At 38.0% G+C, this 17,811-nt stretch overlaps 2 protein-coding genes across 2 annotated transcripts in view; both read left to right on the top strand.

The window, feature by feature from the left end:
* LOC121484192 (putative protein ZNF720) overlaps positions 1-17,811 on the top strand; it is a 99,179-nt gene that overhangs the window by 10,933 nt on the left and 70,435 nt on the right. The window lies entirely within an intron of this gene.
* Positions 1-17,811, top strand: part of ZNF813 (zinc finger protein 813) — a 53,156-nt gene that overhangs the window by 14,188 nt on the left and 21,157 nt on the right. The window contains 1 exon segment of the mRNA XM_041742995.1: positions 16,720-16,815. Within this exon segment, the coding sequence (XP_041598929.1) occupies positions 16,782-16,815 (34 nt within the window). The 5' untranslated portion in view covers positions 16,720-16,781.

Here is a 17,811-nt window from a genome sequence, read left to right as displayed (position 1 = left end):
TAAAAGTTCCATATTTTATTTTTATTTTTTAAAAGATTTTATTTATTTATTTATGAGAAACGCACACAGAGAGAGGCAGAGACAGAGGCAGAGGGAGAAGCAGGCTCCATGCAGGGAGCTCAACGTGGGACTCGATCCCAGGTCTCCAGGATCACGCCCTGGACTGAAGGTGGTGCTAAACCCTGGCTGAGCCTTCAGGGCTGCCCACAAGTTCCATATTTTAAAAAATGTTTTGTTCATACATGTAATTTATTTCAGGAAAAATTAATCCTCAGACTTTTTTTCTGCTTTCCTGAAAATATATTTGAATTTAATCCTAAATATTTATTATATATAAAAGAATTGTCAGTATATTTTATAATTTCTGTGTTGTTTATTTAGAAATGAAGGGCTTTTGTTTGCTTGATTCTAAAGAATGGATCACAGTTATATATTCTTTGTAAAAGTAAGCGGAACATATTAATAACATAGTATATTTATTTAATGTCTTTTAAGTGCTTGTTCATAAAATTTTCCAGTAGACGTTTTTATGATTGATCATAATGAATTTCCTTCACAATTTTACTGCCACATAGACATGGCAATGATTCAAAATACTTGATCTTTATATATGCACAGTCTCAGTCTAAGATTATAATAAAATAGAATTCTTTTTAAATAATGCATACTTTTTTGTGTTTTGAGAGAAAGAGAGATAGCAGAGGGAAGGGGGAGAGGGAGAGAGAGAATCTCTGACTCCATGTCCAGTGCAGAGCCCAGTGCCAGGTTCCATCCATCTCAAGAGCCTGAGATTGTGACCCGAGCTGAAATCAAGAGTTAGTCATTTAACTGACTGAGCCATCCAGCTGCCCTAATAATACATGTATTTTTTATGTAACATTTTTTGGGTTAAATTTTGTTTTATTCTGGTTTTGCAATTCCATAATAATGTACTTTCTTTTGTATGGGACTTTCTGTTTTTTTTTTTTTTTTTTTAAGATTTTATTTATTCATGAGAGACTGAAAGAGAGAGGCAGAGACATAGGCAGAGGGAGAAGCAGGCTTCCTGCGGGGAGCCTGATATGGGACTCGATGCCCGGATGCGGGGATCACAACCTGAGCCAGATCATGAACTGAGCTGAAGGCACTCAACCACTGAGACACCCAGGTGCCCTGTATGGGACTTTTAACATATTAGTTAGTTGTGTTTTTGCTTTTTACCTACATGTTACATTTTTGGGGTAACCATTTTCATCTCATTTTAAGACAATGTGGGTTCAACTCAAATATGGATCAATTGTATGTCTTTTGCCAAGAAAATTATGTACATATTTGTCTAAATATTACCCATATGTTGTTTGTGACTCCCGTATTTCTTTCCATGGTTAGTGGTTAGTGAATGTTTTATCATGTCTAGTTGTCATAGTAATAGAATTAATTTCATTAACTATTTATTGAAGAATTTATGTTCTCTTTGCATGAGAGAAACACTTTTTGAATTGAAGGAACTTTTTTTTTTTTAATTTTATCTATTTATTCATGAGAGACACACAGAGAGGCAGAGACACAGGCAGAGGAAGAGGCAGGCTCCATGCAGGGAGCCTGATGTATGGGACTCCATCCTGGGATTCCAGGATCATGTCCTGAGCCAAAGGCAGACGCCTAACCACTGAGCCACCCAGGCATCCCAGACTTAATGATTTTTATACTTTTATTTAAAAAAAAAAATCCTGTAGCATTATAGCACCATAGATTTCTATCATTATGTGAATGAGTATTTATTTATTTATTTTAAAAGATTTAATTTATTTGAGAGAAAGCATGTGCTCACAGGGGGAGGGACAAAGGGAGAAGCAGACTCCCTGCTGAGCAGGGAGCCTGACAGGCTCCGATTCCAGGACTCCCAAATCATGACCTGAGTTGAAGGTAGATGCTTTTTTTTTTTTTTTTTTTAAATTTTTATTTATTTATGATAGTCACAGAGAGAGAGAGAGAGAGAGGCAGAGACACAGGCAGAGGGAGAAGCAGACTCCATGCACCGGGAGCCTGATGTGGGATTCGATCCCGGGTCTCCAGGATCGCGCCCTGGGCCAAAGGCAAGCGCCAAACCACTGCGCCACCCAGGGATCCCGAAGGTAGATGCTTTAACTGACTGAGCCACCCAGGTGCCCCAATGTAAATATTTATATTTAGCAGAGAGCTTCATACTTTTGTATGATTTTGGTTACTGTTTAGAATCCTTTTATTTCCATGGAAGGACTCCCCTTGATGTGTCTTGTAGGGCAGGTTAACTGGTAAAGTTCTAAGGGTTGTTATTTGGGAAAGCCTTCATTGCTCCATTTTTGCAAAACAGTTTTACAGTTTTGCCAGATAGAGTATTCTTGGTTGATATTTTTTTATGTCATCACCTGAATATATAGTCCCATGCACTTCTTTTATAAGAAATTATTCTCTGCTTAGAATCCCACTAATAATCATATAGGGTAAGTTGCTTTTCTCATGCCATTTCAAATGTCTTTTTTCACCTGTGATTTTTGCTAGGTTACTTACAATGTGTCACTTTTTGTTCATGTCTTGACATTTATCCTGCTTTGAATTTACTGAGCTTGTTGAATTTGACTCTTTCCAGAAAGGTAGAAAGTACCAGCTTTTAGTTTTTCATGTTTATGAAAACACAACTAACTAATATGTTTAAAGTCCCATACAGGGCACCTAGTTTTCAAAGTTTATGTTCCTTTCACTCTCCTCCTCTTTTGGGATCCCCTTAATGTACATATTGGTCCACTCATTGGTAACACATGAGTCCCTTAGACTCCATCCTTTTCCACATTTTTCTTTGTTCTTCTTCATAGATAATACAAAACAAGGCGTCTTAAAGATGTCTCATTCTTTCTTCTGCTTGATCAAGTATGTTGCTGATTCTTCAGTTTATTTTTAAATTCAGTAATTGTACTTTTCAGCTCCCAATTTCTGTTTGGTTGTCTCATACTTGTTAGCTCTTTGGGTGTTTATTTTGATCATGTATAGTTTTCCTGATATCAGTTACTTTCCTATCTCTTTCCTCTTCTTCTTCTATGGGTATCTTTATAATGGTTATTTAAATTCTTTGTAGGTAATTAATGGTTCTCTATTTATTTAGGGCCAGTTTGGGGACTTTATTTTGTTTCTTTGATAGGAATGTATTCTGTTTTTCCGTATGCTTTGTGATCTTTTATTGAAATTTGGGAATTCAAACAAGAGAAACAGCCTCTGGGTCCCAGGCTTTAGGTACTTGTTTTGTACAAGAGAACACAAATAACAGCTGTGCTACTAATTCTGGGGCTTGTAAGACATGTTCTGGGGATGTATAATGTCTGAGTTTTTATAATTTTCCACTTATAAGAGCGTTTTTTTTTTTTTTTTCTTCTTTGGAGCCTGTCATTTCTCCTCTCCCTGATGTTTGCTTTTAGCTTTGCAATTTTCCTGGTGCTTGAATAAGTACTCATATTTTCTCTGAGTGGCCACCACGGTGCATTCAGAGGGTGCTTCCATTTCCCTCAGCCCTCCATGTCAAGCATGATAAGAAGTGTCAGGAAGCTGCACAAAATCAGATCATTAAACACAGAGGTCACTTATGTGTTTGTCTCCTGCGGAGAGGTGAGAGTTTTCTCACAATCTTGTCATGTCACAAAAACTCTAGGTAGGGTGAATAACTATTGTGGGCAAGTGTCATAAACTCATCTTGTCTCTTCAATGTGGCTCTTCTTCATCTGTACTTGCCTGGAGGTGCTGTGTTCTTCTAACTGGCTTCTGGAGCACTGGAAAATGTAGTTTGGTCCATTTTTGTCTCCATGGAAAAGTAAAGTCTGGTTGCTTCCTCTTTCTCCCTTCTATTGATGTGCTATGATGGACATTAGTTTTGTACATTAGCATTTTAATGTATATGCATGTAAATATAGCAAGTGCAATAATCATTTGGTATCTTTCAGTTATGTCTTCTACACCCTACACTTATTGGCAAAGACAGGTAAAGAATATTCTTTCCTTCGGGATGCCTGGGTGGCTCAGCAGTTGAGAGTCTGCCTTCGGCTCAGGGCGTGATCCTGGAGTCCCGGAATCAAGTTCCACATCAGGCTCCCTGCATGGAGCCTGCTTCTCCCTCTGCCTGTGTCTGCCTCTCTGTCTCTCATGAATAAATTAAAAAAAAAAAAAAAAAAGGAATATTCTTTCCTTAGAGTGATATGGAAGCAGTGGCCCTGAGTATTTATTCTTAATGAATGACTGGGAAGTTGATAGAGGGAGAGTGAAGGGCAGGAAGGATGTTATGATGGATATAACCAGACTGGGACAATTACCCATAGTGAAATTTTAATGCCAGAAGAGATTGAGGATATAAAGTATCTCGAGGAAAGCCCCACTTTTTAAGACAGTGTGTTTCCTTTTGACCATATTGAGTATTAAATTCACTAAAATTATTTTATGCCTTCATTGCTGGTGTGCATGTAAAATCATTTGCTTGATTATTGCTGTCTCACAGACACGAGGGGCACTTGTACAGTAGGGAATCCCTTCTACCTACTTTTCCATGGGAGATTAAGGACACTAATGTGCAATGTGTGAAGAAAATCTGAATGAAGATACTGTTTGTATTTATCAGTGTATTAACACTGATAAAGGTCACTATGAAGTATGTGTTGAGGGCATCATTTTTTTTTCTTCATTTTTTTTGTTTTGTCATTATTTTTATTTTACAAACTCTTGTGTCGAGGGCTGACTTTCAATAGATCACAGCGAGGGAGCTGCTCTGCTACGTCCGAAACCCTGACCCAGAAGCAGGTGGTCTACGAATGGTTTAGTACCCGGTTCCCCACGAATGTGTGTTGCGTGATGGATGAGGGGACGGCCTCCTTTCCGGCTGCGCCCCGTTTCCTGGGACGAGGGGCTGTCCTCACTGGACCCCGGTCCCGACGCACCAAGGCATCATTCTTGCATTAAAATAAAACAGAGGAACATTCTCAATTTTCAGTAGTTTTACCTGTTGCTGTTTAAGGAGGAAATCGCACAGTTCATTGAAGTTTGATATGTCTTCATAAATAGCAAGAGATAGAAAGAAACTTTGATCTCTGCGCTCCAAGGGTGCTTCAGCCTCACTCCTGAGTACTGAGTTGTGCCTGATGGTGTCTTGTGTGGATAGTTGCTAGTTGAGCATTCTGTGAGAAAGACTGAAGTGGGAGCTACCCATTTCACCATCTTGGATGATTTCACCCCCCTGGGGATCAATGTTTTTATGTCTCATGACTTAAAAATCAGCCTTTCCCTGTATAACTATATGCATATGTGTATGTATTTATATATGCATATAAATATACAGATATATTTATGCAAACAGATTATTTTTCGTCATGCATACACATATGCATATATATACACACGTGTGTATATTTATGTATGTGAATATACAGATTGTTTGTTTTCCGTCATGTAGACTTGTTTTCCAGCAAGCAATGTATACATTTAGAGAAATAACACTATTACTAACCATGAAAAACTCCTTCAGTGTTAGAGTATTCTATATGATATACTGCCATTTTGGTTGTTTGATTGGTTATCACTGCATGTTTGTTTTTCTTCACTTTAATCCTATTATGGTTACAGCTCTAGGAATATTCCAGTGGAATATATTCAAGCAAAGTTTGATGGTACCAGGAACATTTGAGTTGTTTGTTTGTTTATATATTCTGATGCATATAGTAGGTTTATCAATTTTTTTTTTAATGTTCAGATTTTTTTTTTTTAAGATTTTATTTATTTATTCATGAGAGACACACACAGAGAGAGGCAGAAACACAGAGGGAGAAGCAGGCTCCATGCAGGGAGCCCGATGTGGGACCTGATCCGGGGACTCCAGGACCATGCCCTGGGCTAAAAGAAGGCACCCAACCGCTGAGCCACCCTGGCATCCCGGTTTATCAATTTTTTATGCTTTTCCTATTACTTCTTTCTTGACTTTTCCTCTGCATTTTAAGAAAATATTTTTTTTTTAAGAAAATAATTCTATATTTTATTCTTTTACTTGGAATGTTCAGTTTTCAACATTTCATAATGACATGCTGGTCACAGTTTGAAGTTACTTCATATCTTTATTTTTATTTTATTTTATTTTATTTTATTTTATTTTATTTTATTTTATTTTATTTTATTTTATTTTATTTTATTTTATTTATTTTTTTTAAGATTTTATTTATTTATTCATGAGAGACACACACAAAGAGAGAGAGAGGCAGAGACACAGGCAGAGGGAGAGCTGGCTCCATGCAGAAAGCTGACGTGGGACTCTATCCAGGGTCTCCAGGATCACACCCTGGGCCAAAGGTGGCGCTAAACCGCTGAGCCACCCGCGCTGCCCTACTTCATACCTTTGATTTCAATCTTGCCTATATAAGTATTTTTGACACTAATCTGTTTACTTATTTCCAGTTTTTTGTAAGGATGAGTGTATCTTAAAAATAAAACCACTTGTACAAATCATAAGTAAATAGCTGAGTGGAATTTGCGACCTAATTACATTTCCAAAACCACTGAGATCAAGAAAGAGAATATTGCTGGTCCTGTAAAATTTTTCTCTAGCTCCTCAGGAACTTTCCCCAAAGCTCAGCACTCTTTTAACATGTAAAGCAGTAGATTGTTGTCTTCATTTTTATGCTTTATATAAATGTATTCAGGCACTGGGACCTCTTTTGTATTTAGCTTTTTTCTTTCTCTATGTTGTTTGTGAATTTCTGCGTGTTATTGTGCATCATTCATCAGAATCCAAATCCGTTGTGTGAATATGAAACAATCAGTTGCCTCCTTTTACTGTTAATAGGTGTGTGGATGGATTTCCATGTAGGACTCTCATGAATGTACTGGTATATAAACTCTAGAACTTGTCTTTTAGTGGATCATGCATTGTAGGTTGGGAAGGAGTTAGTGGCAATTGCAAAATCTCTCCTTTTGACAAAAATTTTCTTAGAAAAACAGCATAGATCAGCATTGTTTCATTCTAGATGGAGTTTAACTGTTCTGCTCTGGACCTTAGGTGAGAAGTTTGTTTAGTGTCTTATGAACCAGTCTTAGTCTTCAGAATAGGTTAGTTCGGTTGAAGTTGTCTCATTTCAGGAGGCGGTCCTGGAGGTGGACTCTTAAAGTTAGGCTTATATTATGCAAGCAATCAGGTAATTATTAAGAGACATTTCTGTGGAAACAAAAGAAAAACACAGGTTAATGGTTAGAGCAAATTAAAAACCCAGTGTCTGAGTGCTCCTGAATGCTGCCAGTGAGAGGATTTTTAGATGTCAGGCTTGATGTATCCTCCAGTGGAGTGGGAGCAGGCAGAAGCAGTCTGATGAATTCTGGTGTGTTCTTCAGAGGTCTCCGGGGGTCTTTCTGAGTAGCCCATACAGCAGCAGGCATGAAGATTGTATGAACATGGGCTGTAGTAGCAATTTCTCTGAAGTTCAAATTATCTGGCTTCAGGAAAAAGGGCAGTTTTGGTTTCCAGTGATTCCAAGTCAAGACAATGAGAGAAAAATGAGAAACCTCCGGTTGTAGTCATAACCAGATTTTTGAGGAGGCAAGTAGAATTCAGGATTCAGCTCTGTTTTATTCATTCGTTCATTAATTCATTAATTTATTTATTTTTAAAGATTTTATTTATTTATTCGTGAGAGACATAGAGAAAGAGGCAGAGGGAGAAGCAGACTCCATGCAAGGAGCCTGATGTGGGATTCAGTCCCAGGACTCCAGGATCATGCCCTGGGCCAAAGGCAGATACTCAACCACTGAACCACCCACGCGTCCCTCAGCTCTGTTTTATGTTTTAAATGTTCTGTGTTTTATTTTATAGAGATGATCAGAACTAGAATCTGACATCTACAAACATGTGCTATTAAAACATAGTTTTTCTCTCTGAAATTACCCTCATTTCCATCAAAGATGTTGAAGACTACCTCATTTGTAACAGAATTCCAGGTTAAACACATTTGGTCTAATTATTCACATAAGCACAGCAAGAATAGTGTTTGACCATGTATAGGTTCTTTTAAGTGTGCTTTGCTGGAACTTTTTCTTTTTTTCCCTAAGATTTTATTTTTAAGTGAACATTACACCTGATGTGGGGCTTGGATTCAGAATCCTGAGATCAAGAGTCACATGCCCCACCAACTGAGCCAGCCAGGTGAGGTGCCCCTGCTGCAACTTTCTACAAGGAATTTTAGACTGAACTTTAATAGTATCTTGAAGTCAGAAGACAAATCAAATATTTGCCATTAGATTTGCTTGTAATACTTGCGATTTGGGTGAATTCCTCTCTTCCTGATGTCTTCTGAATATCCTGAGGTTCCTATACCTGCCAAGACATGACATCCTTTACTTACCTGGTAAGGCTGCTGAGCACTCTGTAAACAAGTTATGAGGCCACCATTTCCAAGGGCCTTTTATTGGTTCCATAAAGTCAACCTTAGCTTCTTTTTCTTTCTTTTTTTTTTTTAAGATTTTATTTATTTATTCATGAGAGAAACAAAGAGAGGCAGAGACGCAGGCAGAGGGAGAAGCAGGCTCCATGCAGGGAGCCCGATGTGGGACACGACCCCAGGTCTCCAGGATCACGCCCTGGGTCGAAGGCAGAGTTAAACCGCTGAGCCACCTGGGCTGCCCAAGTCAACCTTAGTTTCTTAAGTGTGGTCATATCTGAATGTGTACCTGCCTCTCTCAAATACGACATTCCATTCAAAGCCTTGTGAATATGACCAGTGCTTCCAAAAGTGTCTTGTTGCAAAGAGAACAGATTCCTATCGGATTTATTCCTATTCAGATTTATCGAATTCTTATAAGTGTCATGAAAGAAATAATAATACAGTTTCTGATTTTTCGAGGGATCAGGGACATAAGATAAAAATTTCAGTTTGTTCAGAAAGGAATATTTTACCAACTTTCTGTAAATCATATATATCTTAAGAGAAAAAGTTTTCTTAAGTCCAGGAGAGCAAACATTAGAGAACCACCAGTGTTTTAGGCAAGAGTCATAAAATCCATAAGCATCTTCCTCAGTTCATTCAGTCTCATGTTAGTAATTCCCATTCAGCCGAATGCAGTTTTCCCGTTCATCCAGGAAATTATCTTGTCAGCTTAGTTTTATGATTGCCATGATATCAGAAATCTGTGTTTATCAAAATTCCTTTTTTTAAATTTTTTTAAAAAATTTTTATTTATTTATGATAGTCACAGAGAGAGAGAGAGAGAGTGAGAGAGGCAGAGACACAGGCAGAGGGAGAAGCAGGCTCCATGCACCGGGAGCCCGACGTGGGATTTGATCCCGGGTCTCCAGGATCGCGCCCTGGGCCAAAGGCAGGCGTCAAACCGCTGTGCCACCCAGGGATCCCTCAAAATTCCTTTTCACAAATCCCCTTGAAGATGAAACACATTTTATAGGGCATCAGAACAATAAGTATAAATGACAAAGGACTAAAAAATGGATATGTTGAATGATCTGACGAGATTCATTACAATGCAGTTGACAAGGGAGATAGATTATTTCTTTGACACACATTTCAAGACAGAATGTCAAGTGATGACCTGATATCAAGACATATTAAAACATTTAGAGGGCAGCCTGGGTGGCTGGGTGGTTTAGCGCCATCTTCAGCCCAGAGTGTTATCCTGGAGACCTGGGATCGAGTCCCATGTCAGGCTCCCTTCATGGAACCTGCTTCTCCCTCTGCCTGTGTCTCTGCCTTTCTCTCTCTCTTTCTGTGTCTCTCATGAATAAATAAAATCTTTAACAAACAAACAAAAAAACTAATTTAACCCTGAGATCCCTGAAAGACATTTTCACATTTGAAAAAATTTTTCTCTGTAGATGTAGTGGTAAACTTCCAGGGTTTTTGCCTGGGAAAGTCTTTTCTCCATATTAAGACCGTTTGGCCAGATAGAGTATTCTTGGTATATATGTTTTATCTGTCAGTGCTTGAATATATTGTCCCATGCACCTCTTCCTGTTGGGTCTGCTGAGAATCTCACTAATAATCTTACAGGAGCTTTCTCTCATGAGTTGCTTTTGTCATGCTGTTTCAAAATTCTCTTTTCACCTGTACTTTTTTTTTTTTTTAAATTATTTATTCATGAGAGACAAAGAGAGAGAGACAGAGACATAGGCAGAGGGAGAAGCAGGCTCCATGCAGGGAGCCTGATGTGGGACTCGATCCCGGGACTCCAGGATCAGAAGGCAGACGCTCAACCTCTGAGCCACTTAGGCATCCCTACCTGTACTTTTCGATAGGTTAGTTATGATGTGTCACTGTGTTCATGTCTTCACATTTATCCTGCTTAGAATTCATGGAGTTACTTGAATTTGTTTCTTTCCATAAATGTGGGAAGTATAAGCCATTAGTTCTTAATGTACGTTTTCTGCCCATTTCACTCTTATTTTTATGGGAACCCCTTAATATATAAATTGCTTCATTGTTAGTGTCCCATAAGTCCATTAGGCTCTGTCCTCCATATTTTCTTCATTCTCATCAATGGATAATTTAAAACAAGGGGCTGTTAAGATGTTTGATTCTTTGTTCTGGTTGATGAAGTCTGTTTCTGACCCCGTAGTGTATTTTTAAATTCAGTTATTAACTCTTCAGCTCCCAATTTCTGTTTAGTTTTTTTATACCCTCGATTTGTTTGGATTTTTATTTTGGTCATGCATAGTTTTCCAGATACATTTATCTACCTCCTTGCTTTCTTCATGAGCACTGTAATGATCGTTACTTTGAAATCTTTGTCAGGTAATACTCTCTATTAATTTGGGACTCCTGGGTGGCTCAGCAGTTTGGTGCCTGCCTTGGGCCCAGGGCGTGATCCTGGAGACCCGGGGTCGAGTCCCACGTTGGGCTCCCTGCATGGAGCCTGCTTCTCTCTCTCTGCCTCTCTCTCTGCCTGTGTCTCTGCCTCTCTCTGTGTCTCTCATGAATTAAAATCTTAAAAAAATATATTCTCTATTAATTTAGGTCGAGTCTTGAGTTTCATTTTGTTCCTATGATTGGAACACATTTTTCTATTTGTACGCCTGTGATCTTTTGCTGAGATTTAGGGATTAAATAAAAAAAACCTCAGTCTTTATAGACTTGCTTTGTACTGGAGAGCAGAAATAACAGTCAACTGTATTAGTCTGCATAATCCTGGGGCCTGTCAGACATATTCTGGGGATGTGTAATGTCTGCATTTTTGTAATATCCTAGTTAGAAAACACTCTGTTTCTTCTTTAGAGCCCATGATACGTTACTCTCCCTGATGTTTATCTGCAGCTATATAGTCTCTCCAGTGCTTGAATAAGGACTCAGTTTTTTTTCGGAGCAGCCACCACAATGCATCCATCTCACTTCCGTGGAATCCTATGGTATCTGTCTTTTTGTGAGTCATTTACTTCACTTAATGTTTTCATGGTTTACCCAAGTTGTATCATGTCACAAAATCTGTTTCTTACTCAAACTTGAAAAATACTCCGTGGTATATTTATGCTACACTTTTCTTTATCTATCTTTTTTTTTTTTTTAAAGATTTTATTATTTATTTTTTCCTGAGAGACAGGAACACAGGCAGAGGGAGAAGCAGGCTCCTCGCAGGAAGCCTGATGTGGGACTCGATCCTGGGACTCCAGGATCACACTCTGAGCCAAAGGCAGATGCCCAACTGCTGAGCCACCCAGGTGTCCATTTGTTTATTTTTTTAAAAAAGACTATTTATTTGCTTGATGGGAGCAGCATGAGTAGGGGGAGAAGGAGAGAAAGAGGGAGAAGCCGATTCCCTACTGAGCAGGGAGCCTGACGCTGAGTAGATCATGACCTGAGCCGAAGGCAGACACTTGACTGAATGAGCCATTAATTAAGGGGCCCTTAGAAAGGTTTTTAAAATGTAGATTCTTTAGGCTTTTCTATATATAATAGCATGTGTTTTATGAACAGAAATAACTACTTTTTCTTTTCCAATTTGGATGCCTTTTATTGATTTTTGTCATCTAATTGTTCTAAGTAGAACATCAAGTAGTATGTTGAATGGAAGTGTTGAATTTACTTCATTCTTTTGCACCTGATCAGAAAAGAAAAGCTTTCAGTCTCACTAGATTATTCTCTTACCTTTAGGATTTTCATATATGGCTTTTACCTCATTGAGGTGGTTACCTTCTCTTCCTACTTTGTTGAGTCTTTATCGTGGAACAGTGTTGAATATGGTCAGATTCTTTTTCCACGTTAATTCAAATGATCATGTTATTTTTAATCTTTATTCTGCTATTGGGAGTAGTGTTATGTATTGTTTTCAATATGTAGAAACTAATGAATTTGAGGAAGTATTCCCATTTGTTCATGCTTTAGAATGTTAAAATGTGCTTTTGCCATCTGTTTGCTGTATTTTATTTTATTTTTTTTATTTTTTATTTTTTTTTGTATTTTATTTTTTATTAAAGACTTTATTTATTGGGACACCTGGGTGGCTCAGTGGTTGAGCAACTGCCTTTGGCTCAGGATGTGATCGTGGAATCCTGGGATTGAGTCCCACATCGGGATCGAGTCCACATTGGGCTCTTTGCATGGAGCCTGCTTCTCCTCCCCTCTGCCTATGTTTCTGCCTCTCTCTCTCTCTCTGTCCCTCATGAATAAATAAGTAAAATCTTTAAAAAAAATAAAAACCTTATTTACTTATTTATTTATTTAGGGAACAACCAATGGGAGAGACAAGGGGAGGGAGAGAAAGAATCCCAAGCGGACTTCTGTTGAGCACTAAATCCAAAGGGGCTGGATCTCAAGACCCTGAGATTATGACTTGAGTAGAAACCAAGAGTCTGATGCGTTAACAACTGAGCCACCCAGGCACCCCTCAGATTGCTGTATTTTATCATGGACTTTTGCACGAATATTCATCTTGGGTAGTTGTATTCTTTACATGTAGTGTCTTTGGCTTTGATACCGGAGTAAGGCTAGTGTCATAGAAAGTGATCTGATGAATTCTCTTTTCTTCATTCCTTGGTAGTGTTTGAAATTGATGTAAGTTTTCATTGAATAGTTGCTTGAATTACCCAAAAATTTAACTGGGCTAGGCAATTTCAGTTTTTTGGTTGCCTTTTTTTAAATCTACTTCGTAATTGTAGGTCTGTTTTGAAGCATCTTTTATTTCTATGGCATCCATTTTATGTGGCTTTAGTTGAGTGTTACTTTTACTTGATGTAGTTAAAAAGCGTGTCACTTTTCTTGATCTTTTCAAAAACCAACTCTTTTGTTTTGCTTTTTTTTTTTTTCTATATCCTGTTTTCTAAGAAATATTTACTTAGAGAGTAAGAGCAAGGGGGAGGGATAGAGGGGAAGGGAGAGAGAGAGAACCCTAAGCAGACTGCACACTGAGCACAGAGCCTTTTGTGGAGCTCAGGTCCTGTGACCTGGCCTGAGCCCAAATCAAGAGTTGAGCATTCAACTGACTGAGCCACTCAGGTGCCCCTTGCTATTATATTCTATTTTGATGATTATGTTGCATGTTAAAGTTTCCTTTCCTCTGCTAATTTTTGGACTATTCATGTTTCTTTTTCTGATTCTTTGGTGTATAAGAAGGTGATTTGTGCTACAGCATGAAAATGCTAGAAAATTCTATGTTGGTATATACAATGTGTGAAAGGTGATTTTTTGTTTGTTTGTTTGTTTGTTTGTGTCTAGACTCTTGTATCATTGAACTTGAAAGACACTCGAGCATTTCCTGTTGGGATAGTCTAGTGGTGATAAAATTATACCAAATAGTTCTCTGGGAAACTTTTTACTTGTCTTTCAATTTGAGAGTATTCCTGGTTGATAATATTTCTTCATTCATGATTATTAATAGATTCTGTACTGTTTTTTTTTTATACAGGGTTGTTGCTGAAAATCCAGTGATAATGCTGTAGAATCTCTTGTACACTCTGGGTTGCATACTCTTGTTCCTTTTAAATTTCTCTTTTTGTTTGTGATACTTGATTGTTGATTATATTGTGTATCTACGTAGATATCTTTCAGTTTATTTTATTTGGAACTCCTTGTGCTTCTTGATTTTTGTAGGCATGTTTCTTTCCTCAAGCCATTAATTCTTCATATAAGCTCTCTGCCCCCTTTTCTTTGTCTTTACCTCATTGGGGCCCTTTGATGTGTATATTGGTCTCTTTGATATCTCCATTTTTATTTTGTGCTCCCTCTAACTTGATAATTTTAATGAATTATCTTCAAGTTTTTCTTTATTTTGCTCGATCAAGTTATTATTAATCCTCTAATGAATTTTCAAATGCAATTATTGCACTATTCAGCTCTCATTTTTTGTTTGTTCCTTGATTATAGTTTGTCTCACTGATATTTTGATTTTGTTCTAATGCAGTTTCAATATTTTGTTTAATTCATCTATTTATTCTTTTAGCTATTTGATTATTATTAAGATAGTTACTTTAATTGTGTATCACGTAATATAGATGTCTATTACATACAGCCAATTCCTGCAGATGTATTTTGTTTCTTTCAACATGCCTTTTTTCCTCTTTGTATGGTTTTTGATATTTTGTTGAGATTTGGGAATTTATTTATTTATTTATTTGAGATTTGGGAATTTAAACAACTTAGGTCTCCTAGTCTTTATGGACTTGCTTTTTTCAGGAGAAGAACACCCATAACAGTTATCTGAGGCAGTAAATTTGCGACTTGTCTAACCCATTTGGTCAGGTATATTCTCCGTATGTGTAACTTACTAGTAACAAAAATTTCTTTATTTCTTTTATTTTTAAGATTTTATTTATTTATTCATGAGAGACACACAGAGAGAGAGGGAGAGACATAGGCAGAGGGAGAACCAGGCTCCATGCAGGGAGCCTGACGTGGAGCTCAGTCCCGGGACTCCAGGATCACGCCCTGGGCCGAAGGCAGGTGCTAAGCTGCTGAGCCACCCAGGGATGCTCAGATTTCTCTATTTCTTGAGAGCCCATGATATATTGTTCTCCCTGATGTCCATCTTCATTAGTACAGTTTCTCTAGTGCTACCATGGTATTCACCTTTTTTTTTTTTTTTTACTCATGACAGCAAATGGTATATTGATGGTATATGCTATTCTGTCTTAACCTCTTTGCCATGCAAAATAAGTTTATGTACCCACATGAAAAGTCAAAACTTTGAACACAGACACTTCAACATGTTAACTGTGATTCATGTCTTCTTTTCCTAAAAATACAAATAAGCAAATAAAAGAATGTGTCTGTGACATGAGTGTGAAAGCTGGGGGCTTCACCGACTTAGAACCACTACTCAGAGTAGTCACTATCTCCACTGCACAAAAGAGAGAGCCTTCATTTTCTAATGTAAACACAAGCAAAGAGAAATTCAGAAGAATGGAGTTTCTAGTTTGAATGTGATGGATTTTGCACATCTTTCAGTAAATCCATCCAATCTTTATGAATGATTAAGAGGTATATTCACATTATGCAAGAGGTATCCGGAAGAGAACATCAAGCCAAGTGAAAGAAGTTAACATCGCTGTAATAATAAGCAAATTGATACCAGTGCTTGAGGCACACTGAAGGACACATTATAACTACTGTGTTCTTGTTGCTGCCCAAAAGTAAATCAGAATATGAATCTAATTAAAAGGGGCACCTGGATGGCATGATCTCGTGGGTCTTGGGCTGGAGCCCAAAGTTGGGCTTGGTGCTCAGCAATGCTGATATTCAGGGATTCTCTTCTCCATAGAATTCACTCAGGAGGAGTGGAGATGCCTGAACCACACACGGTGGGAATTGTACAGAGATGTGATGATAGAGGACTGTGGAAACCTCTTCTTCGTGGGTGATAATAACTCCTTCCAGATTTCCAAACCACACTCAGGGATTTGTTCCTTCTTGAAGACCATCTCATTGAAGATTCTTTGCATGACTGGAATGCAGGTCCAGGCAATAAGGGAAATAAGTAGTGTTTTGTAGGTGTAGAGAAAAATTTTCACGTTTCCTTCCAGCTTTAGCTTCTCCTTCCTTAGGGTAGTATCACCAATTCTGTAGATTAGTGATAATTCTACATAGTCAGTGGCATAAAATGGTACTGCCTACATCCTAAACTCAAATTTTTACTCCTTATTATTGTATCGGTAGTACTTGGAAGTGGAGGTCATAATGTGAATTTTTAAAAATATTTTATTTATTCATGAGAGACATGGAGAGAGAGGCAGAGACATAGGCAGAGAGAGGAGAAGCAGGCTTCATGCAGGGAGCCTGATGTGGGACTCGATCCTGGGACTTCAGGATCATGACCTGAGCTGAAGACAGATGCTTAACCACTGAGCCACCCATGTGTCCCGATAATGTGAATGTTTGAAACTCTTCCTGCATGTTCTTTTTTTTTTTTTTTTTTTTTTTAAGATTTTATTTATTCATTCATGAGAGGCAGAGGCACAGGCAGAGGGAGGAGAAGCAGGCTCAAGGCAGGGACCCCAGGATCACGCCCTGGGTCAAAGGCAGGCGCTAAACGGCTGAGTCACCCAGGGATCCATCCCTTCCTGCGTGTTCTTTTGTTTTTGTTTTTGTTTTTGTTTTTTTTTCCCTTCCTGCGTGTTCTAAAGGGGCTATTGGTCAGTAGCATTTGGAGCATCGTTTTCTAGACTTCTATAATGTCCTCTCTTCTCTACTGAGCACAATAGTGGATTGAAAGTTAGACTCTCCAGCAATATTCCTATTCCTTTTTTTGGTTAAACAGATCTCGTTGTATCGAAGCCAAACCTGGTCATCTTTTTGGAGCCAGAGAAGGAGCTCTGGGATATGAGGAGAAAGAAGAAAGTAACCATCCACCCAGGTAGGTGAGACTGAATGAAGCAGATGACAAGGGTGGTCCAAATGTGAAGCAGGAAGATTGACCTTAAAATATGTTTTATGTAGCTTTTCTCGAATGGGAATTAGTTTGAAAAGCCTAGTTTTATTTCTCTCCTTCTCACAGAGGGACATGTTCTATCCAACATTATCAAGCTCTTACATTGTCTAAAGATTCTCCTTCAGCTCCAGTTATGGTTCATCACTTCCACTCGAGGGCCAGGAGACTACCCCAGGAGTTGGAGGGTCTCTATAATCCGAGAGCTTCTCCATTGCTTTGAGAGCCCTGGGAAATCTTTATATTTCTGAGGAACTCTATGCTAAACCCTTTCTAAGTTCTGTTTTGCCTCGTGTGAGAAATGTGTCATGATAGTGGTGGGACATACTGGGGTTTGGTGCAGAAATCCAGGAACACTGGACACAGACATCCATGTTTTCTGGTTTATGCTTTCCAATGTTTTGAAGGCTTTAATCTTAATTGAACAAAATTGAGACTCAGTAATCTCCTCAGATAATAAAGCATCTCCCTAAAATGAGAAAATCTAATGCTTTATTTCCCTTCATTTTTCTTTGTATTGACTAATAGTAGAAAGTTCCACTCTGTTGCATTTCTCAGTGGTGAAGTAATGTATCTATTTGTATTCTAGAATTCCTACATAACTTATAAATTAATTCCATAAGGGAGCTAGAACATTTAGAACTTAGAACTTTCAGCCTTAATAGTCTCCATTGTTTTCTTATCTCTTAATATTGTATCATTTCATATTTTTGTATGATATGAAGTTCTTGTGATTTTTGTCATGTGTGTTTTTACTTTCTTATTAGTTATATATCAGATTCATCTCTGATTTCTTTTCTTATGAATAGTTGTGATATGACTGCCAGTAAGAAGTAAGGTAGATAATTAGTAAAATTCCCATATTTTAAAAAAGGTTCTGCTTATAAGTTTAATTTTACTTCAGAAAAATTAATCATTAGGCTT

Source organism: Vulpes lagopus, chromosome 2, assembly GCF_018345385.1.
Source record: "Vulpes lagopus strain Blue_001 chromosome 2, ASM1834538v1, whole genome shotgun sequence".
Lineage (NCBI taxonomy): Eukaryota > Metazoa > Chordata > Mammalia > Carnivora > Canidae > Vulpes > Vulpes lagopus.
This window is presented reverse-complemented; position numbering and strand designations above follow the sequence as displayed.